Source organism: Homalodisca vitripennis, chromosome 6 (assembly GCF_021130785.1).
Source record: "Homalodisca vitripennis isolate AUS2020 chromosome 6, UT_GWSS_2.1, whole genome shotgun sequence".
Taxonomy (NCBI): domain Eukaryota; kingdom Metazoa; phylum Arthropoda; class Insecta; order Hemiptera; family Cicadellidae; genus Homalodisca; species Homalodisca vitripennis.
The window spans coordinates 31,322,036-31,340,517 of record NC_060212.1 but is presented as its reverse complement, the minus strand read 5'-3'; the positions used below and the strand labels follow the sequence as shown (position 1 = coordinate 31,340,517).

General features: G+C 33.3%; 1 protein-coding gene across 1 annotated transcript; it reads left to right on the top strand.

The window, feature by feature from the left end:
- Positions 1-5,208: 5,208 nt before the first annotated feature.
- Positions 5,209-17,233, top strand: LOC124364203 (lisH domain-containing protein C1711.05-like). The gene is made up of 6 exons (XM_046819513.1): positions 5,209-5,365; positions 6,858-6,991; positions 9,271-9,434; positions 11,809-13,020; positions 15,829-16,082; positions 17,061-17,233. The coding sequence occupies exons 1-6, from the start codon at positions 5,346-5,348 to the stop codon at positions 17,176-17,178; spliced, it is 1,902 nt and encodes a 633-aa protein (XP_046675469.1). The 5' UTR covers positions 5,209-5,345; the 3' UTR covers positions 17,179-17,233.
- Positions 17,234-18,482: the final 1,249 nt, after the last annotated feature.

Here is an 18,482-nt window from a genome sequence, read left to right as displayed (position 1 = left end):
TTATTATAAATGTTCATTTATAAATAACATTATCTGTGTGATTAAAATATTTTGGTGATCCTTCCAGTGTAATTTAATTTATAATTAAAGTAATTAAAATCCATTGTTTCATAATTTATTTCAAGATCCCGTTCAATTGTATAACACCTGTACCATTGCAGTTTAATCCATTTCAGTTAATCACTCAACCAACACAGTGAAACTAAAAAAAAAACAAGCATCATTTTAATAGCATCATTTGCCTGAATAATAGGTCTCTTAGTTTTCAAGCTATTGGGCTATTAATAAATGACCCTAAGCATCAGCTGATCTCAGATGGTAAGGAGACTACATAGGGCCCTTCATTAATCGTACACTTTATTCTTTTCAAATGTTACCCAACACTAAAGATTAACATTTTTAAAGTGTAATTTGGAAGGCATCGGCTATTTATGCTTCTAATATTTTTAGTAAATTTTGCTAAAAATAATAGGTAAAATGGTATCTCAAAGTTATGGGTCCATGGCAAAAATAATATTGAGGCATATTAGTACTTTGGTATTTGGAGGCCATTGTGTCCCTATCTACTATTTGTTATTGCCGAATATAAGTAGGTTTAGATTAGGATATCATAAATATGTTGCTAGTATTACCAAAGTTAAAGTTAAACTTTACGAGTGCTCACGTGATCTGAGCTTGAATGTGGATACTGTCTCGAGGAATGTTTTTCTTCTTTTGGCAGAAGTGCGGAGTGGCAGGCGCCACTGAAGCCCGTACTGATGATCAGGGGCATTTCCGTTCGGTACTTTCCCGACCTCAGAAAGTCGTCCAACGTGATCTCACGTCGGAAAAATTGGACGATCTAGTACGTGCTGAGATCGGAAAAGTACCGATCTGAAATGTCCCTGATCATCAGTGAGACCTTCAGCTGGTGCCATTACGCACTTCTGCCAAAATAAGAAAATCATTCCTTTTTCTCTACATACGTGTGTAGAGATATTTTTCATACATATATATATAGTATAATAACAAATAGTAGATAGGGACGGAGTAGCCTCCGAATAATACCAAAGTGCCGATATTTTTATAGGTTATCCCTATAAAACAGACATGCGACCTGGGCTTGGAGAGTTAAGTTAGTGTTATGAGACCTCAACTAAAATTATCACTATCTTCTGATTGCCGTCTTATTCAGATAACAAGTTCTGAAGCTTCCGCTGCAGCTTTGGTCATTCCTCCATTGAAAGAGTTTTTATATAATTTTGTCTTTCCCGTCATTTAAAATAATTTTAGTCTCCTGTAGGCATATGAAATGGAATTGTCAGAATTGTGTTTAGAGAAGATATCTGATGTTTATTTTAGTAAGAATATGGTAAAACGTCTCTTCTCAAAATTGGATGATGGTGTATTATTATTTTTCAAACCAGACGTGTCTTCAAAAACGTTCTGCTATCCCAAAGAAATAGTGGCACTATGAGCAATCCAACCCTCATACGTCCTATCCACCGATGTTGATATAAAAATTAAAATATGATAACGTCATTTCTACATGCAGTAACATTATAAAAGTACAATATTTATTAAGGAGCATATTTTATTGCAATTCAAAATTGTACTAAAAGTGAGCATAGACTGTGGTTGTGTTATTTTATCACGCTTCCTGCTTCAGCGTGAAACTAGCGTCTGGAACAGCTTCCCTGTCATCCCCTTGACCCTTTGAGCGGCCTTAGGCCTACACTGTGGTTGTACTTTGTCTTCCAGTGAATGATTAACTAAGACACAAGTTTGAAAAAAACATTTCAACAAAAGCCAAGTCATAACATAAACATTCAAATCAACATTTCGACGGACACACCTTGATACAGAGTTGTGTTTTAAACGTTATTTAACCAAGAGTATCGAGACCTATTCAGATTATTTCGATTCTTAGAATTGCAAAAAATGGGTTTTGATGCGAGGGTCCGTTTACAGTATATACATGAAATATTGCTACAGAAATTATTAAGCATGTTCCAGATGAACTTAGAAAAATAGCAATTAAATTTTATAAAAGTTGGAAATATTTATGGTTTAAGTGAACAATTAATATGGTTTATTTTAAAAATACAGAATTTTAACTATACAAGGCCATAAAAATTAAGTTTGAATGGTTGCCATATTGGAACAAAATGATAATCAAGTTGACTGAAATATTCATAAGATAAATTGTACTTGCTTTCACCGTCTACCTAGTACTTGTTTAGTATATCAATTGGTTATTAAATGAAAAACTTTACCCTCATTGGAAGTTTGTTATTAGTGTTTAAACGCTTTAAAATATGAAAGTAAATGTACATGAAGAACAATTTTATAATTATCTGTTAAAAGTTGGAAACAAAACTCTAAAATTACCTTACAAAGTGGGGAGGTTTTCTCGAGTTTATTGACAAGACATTTATTAGGTATGTGATTTACAATATATTTTATTATGGTCTATCCAAGATTTTTGATTATGCTATTGATCAAGCAACTTTTTGTTCTACAAATGAACATGATCAAGAAATTAATTTAGCTGTCCTGTTGCATTTACAAAGCATTTATTTGTCTACTTCCTCCAATGCCAGGGAAATTGCACCGCTTTTTGTAGTCAAAACTATTGCTACAGTAAGTAAAACATAACCCGATAAAACAGAGACTGGTTTTGAATCAGGACTATACACACGCACCAAATTTGAGTAAAAGAATTCTTTCGTGCTGTAATCAGGGTTGGCAATCAGATTAATTTTTAGTCTTAATTTGTAAGTAGATTCTTTATATAAGTTGGAAGTTTGTTTTACAATTTAATAACGGTTACCTCGTAGCTTTTAAGTTTTTGAATATGTATTAAACTCAATAAAATATTTTTCCTGTCTGATGGAATACTGAAGTGCTCTATATTCTTTTTTTTACATAATAAACAATCTAAAGCATATAAAAGTGTAAGTGTGACGAGTTGCAGTTGAGTAAATTATGGCTTACATTTATCTCTAGGCCTAGCTTTACACATTATGCGTATTGCTTTTTGTAAAATTAATTTTTAATAACGGAAATGGTTACCCCAGAGAATAACACCATACCACAAGTGACTGTAATTTAGACCAGTAAAAAAGTCTCTTAAACTAAAATCCTCAACATAAAAATACCTTTACAACTGTTATTTACATAAGACTCACACCATAACACAGGCTCAAGATGACCTCCCAGAATCTTAACTATATCTGCCTGTGAGGGCCCGAGCCGATTTGAAGTAAACAAAATGTAACTGTCTTTTGCTCATTAAGACGAAAACTAATGGCGCTAAATCAGTCCTGAATAGTAATAGAAGCACCACCAAGTCTCAGTCTCAAAGCATCCACATTGTCTCAAAGAAATCACTAGTACTTCAACACTTCAATTATTGCAACTCTGTGATGAATGACATGACAGTAGCACTTAGTGAGAAGCTGCAAAGGACTGAAAACTACTGTTTACGTTACGTTTACGATGTGAGACGAGACCAACACATTACACCGTACTATATTCAGGGAAATATTCTGAAATTAAAAGAACAACGATCAATCAAAATGCTAAATTTAGTTCATTTAATTTTACAATCTGGATTTCCAAAATATTTTTCAAATTATTTCCAATTTATATCTCATGATAGTGTAAGAAGCACTCGCTCTGGTTCTCGTAACTTAAGAATGCCCCAACACAGGACTGTAGTATTAGATAGATCTCTTCAAGTGATGGGTTGTCGTCTGTGGAACTCCCTCCCCCCAGAAATCACTTCCATTGAGGGAGATCAGCGGTTTGTGGCGGCACTGAGACGTTTGTACCATGAACGGTTGGTCGGGGCGGGTCCGTCCTAGGGGTCTGTGGGTGTGGTGCTGGCATTGTGTGTGAGTGAGATAAAACACCATATATATTATTTATTTCTAAAATATTCTTATTATATATTTATAAATTATTGTTATTAGGTATTAATTATAGTTTTTGGTTCTTATTAAAATGGAAGTTGTAATATTATTTTGTGTTATGATTGTATAACTATATTTTTATTTATTTTTTTAGAAGTATATTTATAATTTTTTAGTGTTTGGATTAATGTTTAATTTAATGTATTTAGTAAGGTAGATTAGTGTTAATATTAATTTGGTTAATATTTGTTAACAATTATTGTTCAGACAGGTTAAGTGTAAGAAAGGGCCATGAGGCCCTAACTTTGCCAGTTTAAATAAAGGAATTTTCATTTCATTTCATTGTTGACGGTAACAGAAAGGGTCAGATTATCAGCGAATAAATATGGATATATTAGATCATCTAATTTGAGAAAGGAGATCGTTAATATAAATAATAGAAAAAGAAGGGCTTAAAACAGAACCCTGTTAAATTCTGTACCCTACCTGCTCAAAACGAAATAACTTACCATTCAACATTACTGCCTGGTATCTATTACTAAGGCAAGACTTTATAAGAGTAATGCTACAAGTCATTAAAACCATAAAAAGGGAGCTTGCTCAATAGAACGGCATGACACATAGCGTCAAATGCCTTAGATCAAACACCTTACTTCCAACACACTGGCCACTTTCAAGACTATCAGAGCACTTTGAACATGAGAAATTACAGCCCATATAGGATCATGCTTAGCTCTAAAGCCAAGCTGGCAGTCTGAGAAATTGTAGCGTTCAATAAAAGCTGTAAGTAAACTCCCAGAAATAAGGCAGTTTTATTTATCATTTCTGATTATGCCCCACTCCAGTTTGAGATTTATTTCACTTTTAGAGTTATTTTTGGCATACCCCAGATCGCCCCCCCACCGGTCAAGAGTAATGTGTTGCAAGTTTTCTTAAAAATGCAACACTATTTTCTGTTACTATTACAACATCCGGACAGTGATCATTGAGGAAGTGGTTCAGCTTATTGGAAAGCCAATTTATATTTTGGTGTATGGTAGTGATTTTGTGTGGCATGTAATGTATTTAAATGTTAACAAGTTTAATAACAATAATGAAACAAAAAGGCACACATAATCATAATTCAACAATTAAAAAGTAATATTGTTCCAAAAATATAAAACTTGCTAAGTATATTAATCAGTGTGTGTGAATAAAAAAATATTGAACTAAAAAAAACTGTATCAAAACGTCTTGTCAACGTTTGTAACGAGAAACCGATTGTTCGAAAACCTAGTCGGTAATCGATTATATTTTGCCTTGATTTTCATTCTTTTTAGGGTTGTTTTCTTATTCTTATTATAACGTAAACAGATCTTTGATAGAGAGGTTATGTTTTGTAAATTCACTTGTTAATCCTGAAAGCGTTGCATTTTGTAAACGGTTTCAATAATCTTAAGAGTAGTTCAGATGTCTGAAACTTCAGCTATGTAAGTAAATCATATGATTTAATAAGTGATCGTATATTTAAAGGCTTGAATTGTCAATGAATTGTAAGTTAGACATATTTACCAACTTAAGTGTTATGACAAAACATGTTAGACTAAGTAACATATATTATTGTTGGGTCAGTATTATCTACTCAGTTACTTCATATTATTTGTTGTTGTTTTTTTTAAAACCACATTTAAGAAAAGGATTAGTAAGTAGGTTAACATGTTTTAAAAACACAGCCAGAACCTAAATAAATTGAAATTTATGAAGGCCTATCACAAGTTGTGTCGTACCAGTAAGATTAAACGCCGGGGCGGCAAATCACGAATTTGGCGTTACCAACGTATTCTGCTCACCCTCCTGAACAAAAAATATATATAGTACTATGGGGTGCAAATGACAAATAACATGATTTTAGGGGGTATATTGATAAGTGGTTAAGTTCCTAATGTTTTAATGTTCAGTTTGTGTGCTGTGTCTGGATAATCTGTTTACTTGAATATTATCTGCGGCCGGGACTGATAGCAGCCTGATAACGTACCTGTTATCTGAGTTCTCCGGGGCATGGGTCAGTTCTACACAAGATATCGTGTTCAGTAGGTCGGATTGAGTGAGTGCGTTTACAATGATGAATCAACCATCCACTAGTTCAACCAACCCTAGTGAATTGTGTGTGTCGGAGTGTTTCGTAGGGCACGTAAAGAGTTTACGTTTTAACCAAAACGAAATTATCTCTTTTTTAATTGAACATGGAATTTTTAAAAATGAGTGTATGTGTTCGTCGTGCGGTCGAGTGGTGTTTTTAAACCGGGAGACTTTGTCGTTTCGTTGTGATAGACGACTTTTTTGTTGCTGCTGCTCAGCTGTATCCGCCAACACACTAATGGTATGTGTTCTCTGATCCATCTATATATTTGAGTTTTTCATGATTTATTTAGTTTTTTAACTTTACATAATTGCCTTTGCATTACATTTCAATTTATATTTTTGATCAGCCCCTCTAGTATTTTATATTTTACTGATAGGTACTATCTCGAGGGATGTTTTTCTTTTATTGACATCAGCGCGGGCTTCGGGGTGCTGCCCCGCGCTGATGGCCGGAGGCACTCATAATTAATTTTTTTCTCGAAATTAAGAAAAACATTTATTTTTATAAAAATTCTGCTCATTTCTGTATTATTTTTCATTTACGTTTGCAAAGATGGCGGCGCAACCGGTGACGTCATCACGAGGTTCAATCATTGGCCACAAAAGGTCACGTGACGCTAGACGTGGATGTAGAACATGGAGATATTACTGAAAAGTTATTTAATTTTTCATTTTCTAGAACTTCGTTATTTCTCATTTCCACCCCATCAAACCTTATACTTTTTTGTTCTATATGACGATTGCAATAAGTTTTTAACGCAAAACTCGTATTTTTCCGCCCCGGCCGTTAATATGATAATTACCAGTTGTGTATTACAATAATTTAATTTTTTTAAACAGAAACAATGAAGAGAAGAAATTGGACTGGATGTATAAAGATTCCTCCCAAATTGTGGACAGGGAAGAGTATTTGCTGGGAAGGAAGGTTGACAAACAATTTGAAAACAGCATTCTCCCTTCAGATAAGAACCAAGGTAAGGTCCTATATTTCAAATGTTCTTCACATAAACCTCTGAACTAAAGCTGTTTACACAAAAATATGTCCACAATTGACAGGATATGTACAAAGTTGTTTCTTGTGGGCGATTGCTCGCACAAATTATAATTTTATGGCTGCAGTATAATAAACATCAACGACTCTAGTGATCTATAATATCGAATCATCAATATTCATGAGTAGAGAATCCTCGCTACAACTACTTATACCAAATTACGTTTTATTTCAAATTACAGTATAAAAAGTAATAAAGTTATGATGAATAAAAAATTATCTAGCATATTTAGGCCTATTTATAAAATATCACAAACAAAACTGTATAAATTGTAGGCCTACGTACTTTTTTGAAGGTTAAATGTGTCTGACACAAATAACACATATGCATAACCACTGCACTTGCTGCCATAAATACAAATATGCAGCACTAGCGCCAGTAACAAGTAATTCAGTGGTAACCTATTACCGGGATACAGTTGTTTCAGTAACAACTGGGCTGAATGATTAGTTCTCATAACGATTGTTTGGTTATCATAAATAAGTACTAGTAGTAGCAAAGTTAAACATAACCTTTACAAGCGCCTCCTGATCTGAGCTTGAATTTGGGTACTGTCTCTAGGTATGTTATTCCTTTTTTGTCAGCATTGAGGAAGGGTTCTACTAATTACTAGATTAGCGTAGAACAATATTTCGTCAATATAAAACAGAAATTGTCTTATCGCAAACCCCTCCCCATCCTCAGACAGAGGTCAAAGTCGAGCGGTCTAGTAGATAACGTGATTGCAGAGTCTCGCCGCCCGTTCAGCTGGTGCGTTGCTTTGTTGTACTTCCGTGTTTTACCCCTACATTTCTCCAAACACAAAATTAAACAAAAACAAACATTACCAAACAAAAACTAAACTCTATATTGAAAAAAACACTGAAAACTTGTTTTTATTCTTGATCACACTCCGCCACCCAAAATGTGAGTGCCTCCGGTCAATGAAAGGTGCCGAAGCCCGCGCTGATGTCAACGAAAGAAAAACATCCCTCAAGATAGTACCTATCAGTAAAATACCAAATTCCAGAGGGGCTGATCAGAAATATAAATTTAATTGTAATGGAAAGGCAATTATGTACCTTGCAAAAAACTTAAATAATCATGTGATGCCGCGCGGCCTGCTGTAATCGGGATTTTCGAGAAAGATAAGATAACAGCGACAACAATACCTGGAAATACTTGTAAGTTTGTAATTTTGTAGTTAAAAGGTTGTTTTTTCGTTGTATCATGTTTGTTTCTATAAATTTATATTTTTGTGTTCTTCATACTGGTGTGGTCGGTATAATCCCAAAGTATCCTTTCCTGATCTTAGATCACGTCCTAAATCTTACAACGTGATCTGACGCCAAAGATCAGAAATGCCCCTGGCCATAAGTGTGGTCTTAGGTGGTGCCCAGTGCCATTTCGCACTTCCGGCAAAACAAGAAAAACATTCCTATAGATAGTACACACATTCAAGCTCAGATTACAAGAGGGCTTGTTAAGGTTATCTTTAACTTTATATATTTATATTACGTATGTATAACAAATAGTAGATTAGGACTTCTTAGTACCCAATAATTATGTTGTATAGTCAAATTTGAACTAACCCGTTCATCAGTCTTTGTTACATTGTAATGAGTTAGTTAAAGTTTTGTGTCCTTACATGCTACCATGGTAACAGGTCACAGGAACGTAATAACTCAACAGATTATTTTGTAATACGTATTGACAAACATCAGCATATCTCCTCTGTAGTGGCCACTACTCAAATAAGACACACATGGTTTAACTTTGTTTCAATTCCTTTGGAACAATAATGTCAAACTGAATTACGTTATATACTTTTAAGATTGTATTATAGTGAAGCTATAGTTTTATGTCAAAGAAATATATACATTTTAGATTATATAAAATAATACAACTTTTTTATACTAAGTTTGGGCAGTTACAATTACTTAACAGGGTAAACATGTCTGACAGCATTTAAATCGTTCTAATTATGATTTGATATTATTGATCACTCGAGTGTTGGGCGCTTATTATATTGCAGCCAATTTTATTCTATAAATTAGTAAAATATTGTGAAAAATGTGATAATGTTTGATAAAATCACTGATATTGTTAATATTTTATCAGTCCGTGTTACTTTGCAGTTTTACTTCTTACTTTGTGTTTATTTGTTGAAATAAAATGAAGACCAAGATTGTTAAGATGTTAAAAGATGTTCATGGTTTCAGAATGCCTGCCAACTTCTATTTTCTCTGAACCACCAGTGGAAAGCCAAGTCGATATTGCCAGGAAGCTGCAAGAGGATCCACTATATCTAATTAAGAAGAAGGAAATAGAAAGCCGCGAACAACTGCTGAAGAATCCACGGAAACTCAAACAGTTACAGGAGATGGTAGTTAAAAAACAAATAAGACACCGTTATTTGAATAAAGCAAACTAAAACAATTTATGTTTTATTACGCAATTTTTGTAAATAACAAATATGTCTGCCCTGATTGTAGTAATTTTGCTAAAAAATTGATTTATTCTAAGTTTTCTCGCTGCCAACATGATAATCCATAAAACCAATGTAAAAATATCAGCTAACGCTTAAACCAAATCCCATGTGTGACATCCAATAATGAGTGACATGTACCATCATCAAACTTTTATATTGCTTATATAAAAATGAAACTTATGCGTAATTTAAAGTGTATAGGTTAGTTTGTTCTCAAGATATTGTGCAAACTGACAGACTCAGAAATAAACTTTTTGTAGCGTCTCCAGTAATAAATAGGGAGTGGTAATTCTCAGCCAATAACTAAATTTGGTCTCTTTTAACACTATCGTTCACATTGCGATATACCTTTTAGTGGATTTTAAAAAGAAGATAACATAATATAGAATTCGGTACTTTCAGATTATACCGACCACACCAGTATGAAGAACACAAAAATATAAATTTATAGAAACAAACATACGAAAAAACAACTCTTTAATTACAAACTTACAACGATTATCAATTGTTAATGGGGTCAGATTCCGTTATATGCCAAACTTTTTTCAATGAACTTAGAACGTTATAAAACGATGTAGTTGGGTAACAGAACTAACATTCCATCAATCAACAAGCATTTCCAGGTATTGTGATCGGTATTGTTGCCGCTGTTATCTTATTTTTCTTGAGAATCCCGATTACGGCAGGCCGCACGGCATCACATGATTATTTAAGTTTTTTTGCATGGTACATAATTGCCTTTCCATTACAATTCAATTTATACTTCTGATCAGCACCTCTAGAATTTGATATTTTACTGATAGGCACTATCTCGAGGGATGTTTTTCTTTCATTGACCGGAGGCACTCGCATTTTGGGTGGCGGAGTGTGATCAAGAATAAAAACAAGTTTTGTGTGTTTTTTTCAATAAAAGAGTTTAGTTTTTGTTTGGTAATGTTTGTTTTTGTTGAATTTTTGTGTTGGAGAAATGTTGGGGTAAAACACGGAAGTACAACAAAGCGACGCACCAGCTGAACGGGCGGCGAGACTCTGCAATCACGTTATCTACTAGACTGCTCGACTTTGACCTCTGTCTGAGGATCAAACACAACCTTCTTGTCTGTGGAGGAGGGTTTGGGACAAGACAATTCCTGTTTTATATTGACGAAATATTGATCTACGCTAATCTAGTAGTCAGTAGAAGCAAAATGTCAAATAACGATTCATGTCTGGGTGTGGTCGGTATAATCCCAAAGTACAAAGTAGTTTACATTACACTTTTCAGTTAATTCGTATTTTAATCATTGCAATTTTTTTGAAGTGTTATCAAAATATACGCAGTTACAAGTTTTTTAAGCTAAACTTGTTTTATGGGCACTACGTGCCCACCACAGTACTATCTACTTTCGAGTCTATAAATCACTGGAGTTACATTGTTTGTGTAAAAACGTCCTGTGTACTTATTGCAAACTTAATTTACAGTTGAAGACTTGGAGCAATCGGAAAATTCTTTAAATATTACTAAATGTTAATGAAAACAATACTTTTCCAAATTGTTTATTTTTTGGACGAGGCATTTTGAAACCAAAGGTTTCATCATCAGGTAACTCCACAAAAAAAATTTGTGGCGAAAGGCCTTGTCCCAAAAATAAACAGTTTGGAAAAGTATTGTTTTCATTATACATTTAGTAATAATTTACAGTTGTTTTAAGTTTACCCAGATATATTAAATAAAAATTGATTTGTACCAACTTCATGGTTTAAATGAGATAACTTAGTTTTAGCAGCTAATTAACATTTTACAATGTATTTTAATTGTATATGTTGATATAACAAATTATTGTATATATATATTTTTTAAATATTTAACACACTATATGAGCTATATAAATACCATATTAGCATTAATGTTCATAAAGTAGTTAATGTCAATATTTGAACATATAGTTACTCCAAGTTTTGGAATAAATAGTCTTAATTACATTGATTTATTGTTTAATACTGCCCATCTAGAAATTTAATCAATTTATTATGTTTAATTTTCATTTGTGAAGAAAATATGGTGAACTGAACACAATAACATCATTTGAGAGGAATGTAAAAATCATAAGTGCCACCATTAAACTTGATGTGGCTTTATATAAATTATAAATTAAGCTTTAAACAATCAGCAACATACATTAAAAAAAATTTAATTCACAAAATTTGAGTATTATGTCCGTATTTAATGTTGAATCTAGGTAGTATTTGATTATATATTTAATTGCCATATAGTGGTGACTTATTTCAGGTTGCAAGACAACAGGCTGCTGCCGAGAAACTGCGAAAAAAACAATTAAAAAAAGCAAAAAAGAAAAAAGGAAAAGATTTAGATTCTCTTCTGGCTGAAAAATGTAAAAAACTGTTTGGTGGATTTGATGTAAAACGTCTCGTAGATTTAGGGAGTAGCAATGAAGACAGTGGTGATGACGAAGACATTGGAAAGACAAAGAGTAAAAAGAAGAAAGCCAACAATGACCTTGATAAGTTATTAGCTGTGAAGTATAAAAAGATAGTGGGAAATATAGATGGAAATAAGTTGGATGAAATGGACAGTAGTAGTAGTAGTAGTAGTAGTAGTGATGATGATACAGACAGCAGCACAGAAGATGACAGGAAGAAAAAGAAGAATAAGAAAGTATCAAAATCAATTTCATCAGATGAGGCTTCTCAAAAAAATTGGAGGAAAAAAAGAAAGACCAAAAGTGGGAGAAAATATAGCTCAGGTGACAGAAAATATGTACAATCAATAAATAAAAGTAAGATTAAAGAAAATAGTAAGATAAGGAAAGATTCTTCTTCTGAAGAATGGAGTAGTGAAAAGAAAAATTCCAAACATAAAAGGAAATACAGAGATCCTTCTAGTAGTGACAGTGATGTTTCATCTTCTAGAAGAGATAAAAACAAACATAAATCAAAATTAAAAAATAAGATAGTAGAAAGGGATCAAGATAATTCAACTGATAGCAACTCGCAGTGTGATAAGCGTAGTAAAGAGAAACAGAAAAGAAGAAATTATGATGCCAAAGAAAGTAAAAAGAAATTTGATCTTAAAAGGGACACTGAAGACAAATTCAATAAAAGTAAGAAAACACACAGAAATAAAAGAGACAGTCATGAAATGAGTCATTCAGAAGATGTTGACAGTCGCCACCGTAGTAGAAATTCCAAAACAACTGAAAAGGTTAAAAGTGAGAAATATAAAAATAAACGTGAAAAATCTTGTAGTTCATCCTCTAAAAGTGTAAGTGAAAGTGAAATTGAAAACGGTAGTACACATAAAAAAACTCGATCATCCCTCAAAAGAAAAATTGAAAGTAAAAGAAGTAAAAGCTCACCTTCACATAGTAGACATAGACCAAGTAAATATTCTAAAGAAAGAAATAAAAGTTCATCAAGTGCATCGTCTGAAGATTTAACTACAACTGGGATAAATCAAAAAGGAAAGCAGTATGGACTAGTGGTGAGTTTAAAATTATCTGTATTTTTATTGTGTAAAAGTCTAGTGTTCAAGACCACTCCATTCAAAAATACTAATACAATTTTTTCTTTTGATTTCAGATAGGGTACTCAAAGTTTGTTTAATATTATAAAGTTATATTTTAGTCTTGACTGATTTACTGACATTAAGCACAAGGGTAAAAATTATTTTTGTACCTTTATTTGAGAACCTTATACACTTACTATTCTTTTTACATTTTTCAAAATACTCTCCTGCATGATCTACACACTTTTGCCCCTGATTTGGAAGTATCAGGATTTCTTGATCATAGAAAGTTTGAGGGCGAGTTGTAAGCCAATTGGGCATGTGCTCCTCAACTTCTTCATTGCTCTCAAACCGTTTTCCTTCCAGTGATTCCTTCATAGGCGGGACAACAAATCACAGGGGGACAATTCAGAGCTATATGGAGGGTGCTCAAGGGTTTTCCAGCCTATTTCTTCCACTGTTTCCCTTGTCAAAGCTGCGGTGCAAGGCCTGGCATTGTCATGGAGGAGAATGACATTTCTGATGGACATGACACTTCTTTTGTTTCGATAGGCGGCTTTCACCAACCATAAAAACTTGACAGTAGAAATCTGCATTCACTGTACGTTGATCATGCAGAAAATCAACAAACAACATTCTCCTAAAGTCCAAAAGAAATCATTGCAAGGACTTTGCCAGCAGAATTCGAATGGCACGAATATTATAATCTATAAAGCTTGTCCTTGGGCGTCAATCATAATTTTCGTTTCAACCCGTTCGCATCCATCCATAAATTCTCTTGCCCACGTAAACACACAATTCTGAGACAGTGTACTGTCCCCAAATTGTGCCCGAAAAATTAGTTAAAATTTCAGATGGTGTAACGAGTTTCTTGTTTAAAAACTTTATGATAATCCGTTGCGCAAAAGACGAAGGGACTTCTTGCTTGGTCATGGCTGTACTGAACACTAACGAGAACGGTTCTCCCACTCCTCATAAACTAAACATCTACTCCACACAGCATTATCTAGTCATAGTTATGACCTGCATTCTAAGAACTATAGCAAAATTACTGTTTATATTTGATTTACCCTCGTATTAACTTCATGACTGCTACGCCCGTGTTATGTTCCAAACAGTTGTTTCGCTACACAATGTTTGACAGCTGTAAAATGATACACAGTGACTTCTAGTAGTGTTTATTTGAACTACTACATATCCACATTACTGCTGTTTATTTGCTACTACACTCTGATGGTCAACTAAGGAACTATCACGAAACCAAATGGTGAAGTTTTACCACAATGCTAGAAAGGAAACAGGGCACTTGCCATCGTTCAGTGATACAATCAATCAGTAATATTGTATCAGTGGACAATGGAAATGTCTGGAAAAATCCTGTTTCCTTCACAGATTGTTATTTTTTTCTAGTTTTTTCAATTGCGTTTTTGTAGTTGCTAATGCAAGATTGTTTTATTTTCTATTTTGATTGTGGTTCAGATGATATGGCAGATTATTAGTTGTGATAATTATAAGGACATTTTATCAAAATGTTTAGATTTGCCTGGATGCGTTGTTGTAAGTTAGGCATTCAGCAGTTTACCTTTACTGAGAATGCTGGTGATCAGGATGCGGACTCAATTTATCAATCATAACCTGACGTGATCAATCAGAAGATTCTGACGACAGTTTGGTAAATGAAGATATTACTGAAGTTGATCATGATGGGCGAGAAACACGCTACATTTCCGCTGACTGTGGAGCAGCTCTGTGCGTGGTAAATAAACCAAGGCAGTAGCTATACTTATTTGTTTGTAAATAAATAATACCTTTGAAAAGTCTCCACTTAAAGGGTTAAACTATTTCTGATAAGCCAGTAATTTGGAATTTGGTTGGTCGATCCAATGCTCAAATCACAGTGAAAATGGATAAATACAGCGAATAGCGAACTTGTAATATGTTTACAAGTGAGTATAACATTTGCTGTTTGGTCCAACAAGAAGGAACATAGAATTTATTGATGTGATCTGTCTGATGTTTTTACTGATGTGATATGTAATACAACTTTTTCAGTTACTCTGATGATATTGCTATAGAAGTTAAAGTATTTTATAGTACTGATATCTGATGGGTAAAGCCGTTCAATTTGTGAATTTCAATGCATGTGAAAATACTTGTGCCATCTTAATACTGGCCCTTATTAACTCTTGCAATTGTACGTAGAAACTCCCATGTCATGATATCCCCATCTAGACTAGACGCACAAATCAAAATATTCAACGTTCTCGTAATATTGAACAAAAGATACAATTAGAAATAACCATCCATTATCTTTAAAATCAAGATTAATGTCAAAATTAGGTCCCTTAATGTTATTGTGTAAAACAATATTTTGTTATTTGAGGATCATTTTCACATCTGGACTTAAAAGCCTGTGTGTGAGAATGATTAACAATAACATATTGTTCCGTTTTAGGTTTCTATTTGATAGAAATGAAAGTGATTTAGAAGTTTTAAGTTTTATGGCTAAAAATCTTTTATAAGAAGCCTGTATGTTGCTTACACGTATGTTAAACTTCGTAAAATTTACTCTTATCCTTTGAAGAATTATGTTTTCACCACATTTCCCATAGAAATTCATGAAAATGCCATTTCCTGTGATCAACATAAACAGTTGGAAACGGTGTGTCCTTCAGTTAACATGTAGACTCAGCAAAACATAGTGAGCAGAATCAAACAATTATTTGATATTCAATCTGTTTCTTTAAGTAATACTTAAGTATTGAAAATACTGTGTTTTTACAGCTGCCGACAAATTACGTGCCAAGAGATAAACCAAAGGAGGAGGAAAACAAGAAACCTTTATTACAAGAAGATGTAAAAAAACAGAAGATAGAACCCAAGCGGAAGCTAACTGAAGAAGAAAAGCAGCTCAAGTTGAAGGAGATGATGAGTAATGCAAAGTGGCGCGATGACTTGCGTGACAAAAATATAAAAGCACACGAAGAAAAGTTGAAAACAGAAAAGGATGATTACATTTACAATGAAGACTTCATGAGGTAATTATTAAGTGATAATAACATGTGTTTTGAATTGATTGACATTCCTTTAACTGTACTGTTACAACTATCACTGGAGTTACAAAACGTACAATGTTCCGCATGTCTGGTTTCAATTTCTTTGCATCCCGTTAGATTGCAGATTATGTAATTTGGGTTGTGTTGGAATTTCGTAAATTATATGAGAAGTGTTCAGCTTTGTAACTAGTTCATCAGTCTGTCAGACTTATTATCCAATTTTTTTTCATTGTTAGTGAAATTGAATTTTATTTCAAGAATTCCGACAAAAAAGCAGTGGATGCTAAAGTAGTTAATCTTTTAAAGATAATTATCAAGTTAAGGATTAATCGAAGTGGTACACTTATACGATAATTAACATGGTGGCACTTTACGTTGTACGCTAGGTTAATTACAGGCTATAATTATTATGATATTGGGCTTTGTTTACGATTCAATATGTGTGAAATGCAGTCATGCTCATAGTACAGTTCTGAATATTGTTCTCATACTTTTAGGAGAGCCTTATTAGTCCCAAACAAAACCACCTATTGAACATGGATATAGGTACTTTGGTATTATGCGGAGACCCTTATTTACTATGACGTGTTATTATGGTATATAAATAGGTAAAAACATACGTACATATGAATAGATAAAGTTAATGTCGACAATTACGAGCTCTCACTCGATTGAGCTTGATGAATTTAGTTGCTAAAAACTTTCAAAATCCATGACTCAGATTTGAAACAGGTTAAAGAAGGAAAGTAAGCAGTTTGGAATGTTGATAGCAACTAATTTTGTATGAATATTTGAAGACCTCAAAACTGTTGATATTAATTTTTGTCTTCCTAATAACAAATTTTAACAAGACGCCTAACATAAATGGTATCTTCTTAGTTATTAAATATTGTTGATGTTATTAAGCTTTTGATATTCAGTATGTATGTGATATATAAATAACCTAAGAACTGTTTACAGAAACCAAATGGCCTATGCTATGTCTCAGGAAACGGTAGAATCTAGAGTAAAAGCCAACGTTAACAGTATCCAGCGAAGTGGGAGAGCCATGAATGAAAATTTTGCCAAGAGAAATTAACTCTTATGTAATACTGTAAATATATTTTTGTACATTAAAGTAATATTATATCCAAGTTTGTTTTTGTTATTGAAACAAAATGTCATTTGAAATTATTTCAGTCTCGATATACTGTATATAAACTAGCAGTTACCCATGGCTTCACATGTGCATAAGCGCTTCTGGTTCAAGTGCATTATATTTTCAAAGTTGAGTTTGCCTTGATACAAAATAATCTGTCAAAAAAGTGTATATTAATGGCAATTGTAATTTATTCTGGTCTTAATATATTTTGTTCCATAATTTTGCTTTGGTTCCCAATCAAGCAAATATACATTCTCAGATCTGAGAAGCCTACTTCTTCAAAAGGCAATTAAGATGAATATTAGAATAGGCCTATATCTAACCACGATTAGATATTTATTTATTTTCCAACGGCAGCAGCCAATTTACAAAGACAAGCATAGATGGTAGAATACAGCGGAAAATAAAGTTAATACAATCAGATGAAAAATCTACATAAAGTAACAAAATAGGTATACAAAAATTTGATAATAAATAATAAGTATCCAAAGATATAACAAGTTATAAATATCCAAAACATAACAAAAAATAAAAATAAAGATTAACAAACAACAATAATTACTCAAGTATGGAAACAACTCAGAAAATTGATTTAAATAAATTGTACTTTACATAAAAACAATAAAAAACAACTAAAGTATAGGTAGATATCAACAAATGTAGAATAATAAATAATTACGTAAAGGAAAGAACATTTATAAAAACTTTTTGTGCAACAGGAACAAACAATCAACTAGCTAACGAAAGTATAAGATTGATAAGAGCGAACATAAATAAATAGTGCTAATAAATTAAAATATAATATATAATATTTAACAAATAACAGTAGAAATTCAATAAATACAACATATAATACAATGAACATGCACTTAACACAGCTTAAAGCTAACTAGGTCTTAATTTCTAGTCTTTCACAGAAAGAAGAAGAGAGGAGGCCTGCCGACGAACCTGGTGAAGTCCATCGAAGAACAGGTCACACCCAGACGCAACTTGATTTCCCAGGGGAATAAACCTTGCGAAAGGACTGTTGAAGTCGAAGTTGGTTGAGTGGTATCTTCGACCCAGCAGATCTCGAGATCTTTTGTTTGCAGGAACTCTGAGGTCAATTTCAGCTAGGAGATCTGGACAGTTCATGTGGCCATTCACTATCTTCCAGAGAAGAACAACATCAGCCACGTCACGTCGCAGGGCAAGAGGTGACAAGTTCAGATTGCTGGACAGTTCCTCCACAGGCACATCAA